General features: G+C 30.8%; 1 protein-coding gene across 1 annotated transcript in view; it reads right to left on the bottom strand.

Moving 5' to 3' along the window:
* The window catches only part of LOC141287741 (GRIP1-associated protein 1-like), a 49877-nt gene extending 48891 nt beyond the window's left edge, over positions 1–986 (bottom strand). Inside the window, exon 1 of the mRNA XM_073819875.1 lies at positions 887–986. Within this exon, the coding sequence (XP_073675976.1) occupies positions 887–986 (100 nt within the window). The remainder of the gene's footprint in view (positions 1–886) is intronic.
* Between the last annotated feature and the right edge of the window lie 1258 nt (positions 987–2244).

The raw sequence follows: 2244 nt of genomic DNA, 5'->3' as shown, positions 1-2244 counted from the left end.
ATGCAAATCATTTTAACAATAATAAAATAAAAAACAACATGTTAGTAAATTAATCTAAAATTCTTAAAAAGCAAACAAAAAAACTTGTATCTTTTTTATTAATTGTAAAAAAAAAATACTAATAATAATAATAAAATAAATAAATAAATAAAAATATGCTTTCTTAATTTTTTTTCCCTTTTTGATTAATTTATTTTGATATTAGGATGAAACGTGACCCCAGACCACAAAACCGTAAGTGTCAATTTTGTGAAATTGAGATTTATTCATCATTTGAAAGATTAATAAATAAGCTTTCCATTGATGTGTGGTTTGTTAGGACAATATTTGGCTGAGATATAACTATTTAAGAGGGTGCAAAAAAAATCAAAATATGAGAAAATCGCCTTTAAAGTTGTCCAAATGAAGTTCTTAGCAATGCATATGACTAATCAAAAATTAAGTTTTGATATATTTATGGCAAGAAATTGGCAAAATATCTTCATGGAACATGATCTGTACTTAATATCCTAATGATTTTTGGCATAAAAGAAAAATCGATAATTTTTGGTTTTGTGGTCCAGGGTCACAAAAATGACCTTTTCTCTATTTTCTCTTGTCCTGTAGAACCAAATTCAACATTTTTGTATTAAAAGCCATATGAAAAGACTTATTAAAAGCCATCTTTTATCAATTTTATAGTGGTTTATGGCCGAGGGGCTTCAGATGGCCGATGACGCATTAATATATGACTGGATTCAGTCTGGAGCTGGTAAAGAAAGTCGGGACCGGACGAGTCACCAAAGTTTTGGCGTAGCAGACGGCGACCGCTTGACTTTCAATAACTTTCATACACAATCTCAGCCTTTTGCACTTGTTCTGTTTGATTCATATACCTATGCCACACGTGTGGGTTGCCGCACATGCTGATCGGCTTTGGCGTGAGAGCCAAACTTAGCCTGAGCGGAGGCCAGTCGGCACCAGAACGCGTTGGCAACCGCGAACATCTTCTGGAGTTTGAATCCTCCTCAGCAGTGGCAAAAAAAAAAAACCTGCCGTTTTGCCAACTGTTACACAACGCGCTCTTCTGTTTTAGGCTGATTTCATGATTCATTTACACTTTTGAAAGGGATACCCTGAAGGCTTCTCCTTCGTTTTACAACTAAATCTCTCGTCCTTCCTTTTTACTGATCTGTCACAAAGCGGCTACGGCTTGTAGGGTCGTCGCTCTGATTCAACCGTAAATGTTCGGGGAGCTCGGTGTGACTGGAATAAAAGACAAAAGCAAGCAGTTCCTGTCAGGTCTGCACTCAATCGATTGCGATCAGTGTGCTGATGTGTATGGAAACATATTTCCACCAAGACTTTCAAAGTTGTAATTATGAGATTCTAAGTTGAAATTGTAGCTAAGGAATAATTATGACATAAAAGTCAAAAGTATGCTTTAAAAGTCAACATTATGACAAGAAATAATTGAGATAAAAAGTCAAAATTATGACAGTCAACATTATGAGATAAGAAATAATTATGAGATAAAAGTTGAAATTATGACAAATTAGAAATTATGACATACTAAGCCACAATTATGACAAATTAGAAGAAATAATTATGAGATAAAACATTGAAATTATGGCATATTAAGTCATAATTATAAGATAAAAAGTCTAAATTATGACAAATTAAAATTATGAGATAAGAAATAAAGAAATGAGAAATTATGAGTTAAACGTTGAAATAAATCAACATGATGAGATAGAAATAATCATGAGGTAAATAGACAAAATTATGACAAAGTCAAAATTATGACAGTCGACATTATGAGATAAGAAATAATTAAGATAAAAAGACAAAATTATGACATACTAAATGACAATTATTACAAAGTCGACATTATGAGATAAATAATTATGAGCAAAACACTAAAATTATGACATTAAGCTATAATTATGCGATAAAAAGACAAAATTATGACATACTAAACGACAATTATTACAAAGTCGACATTATGAGATAATTATGAGCAAAACACTAAAATTATGACATTAAGCTATAATTATGCGATAAAAAGACAAAATTATGACATACTAAACGACAATTATTACAAAGTCGAAATGATGATAATTATGAGACAAAACACTAAAATTCTGACATTAAGTCATAATTATGCAATAAAAAAGCAAAATTATGACATAAATCGAAATTATGACAAAAAAGTCGAAATTACGACAAAATCAACATTGAGATAAGAAACAATTATGAGATAAA

The sequence above is a fragment of the Garra rufa genome, chromosome 15 (assembly GCF_049309525.1).
Source record: "Garra rufa chromosome 15, GarRuf1.0, whole genome shotgun sequence".
Lineage (NCBI taxonomy): Eukaryota > Metazoa > Chordata > Actinopteri > Cypriniformes > Cyprinidae > Garra > Garra rufa.
This window is presented reverse-complemented; position numbering and strand designations above follow the sequence as displayed.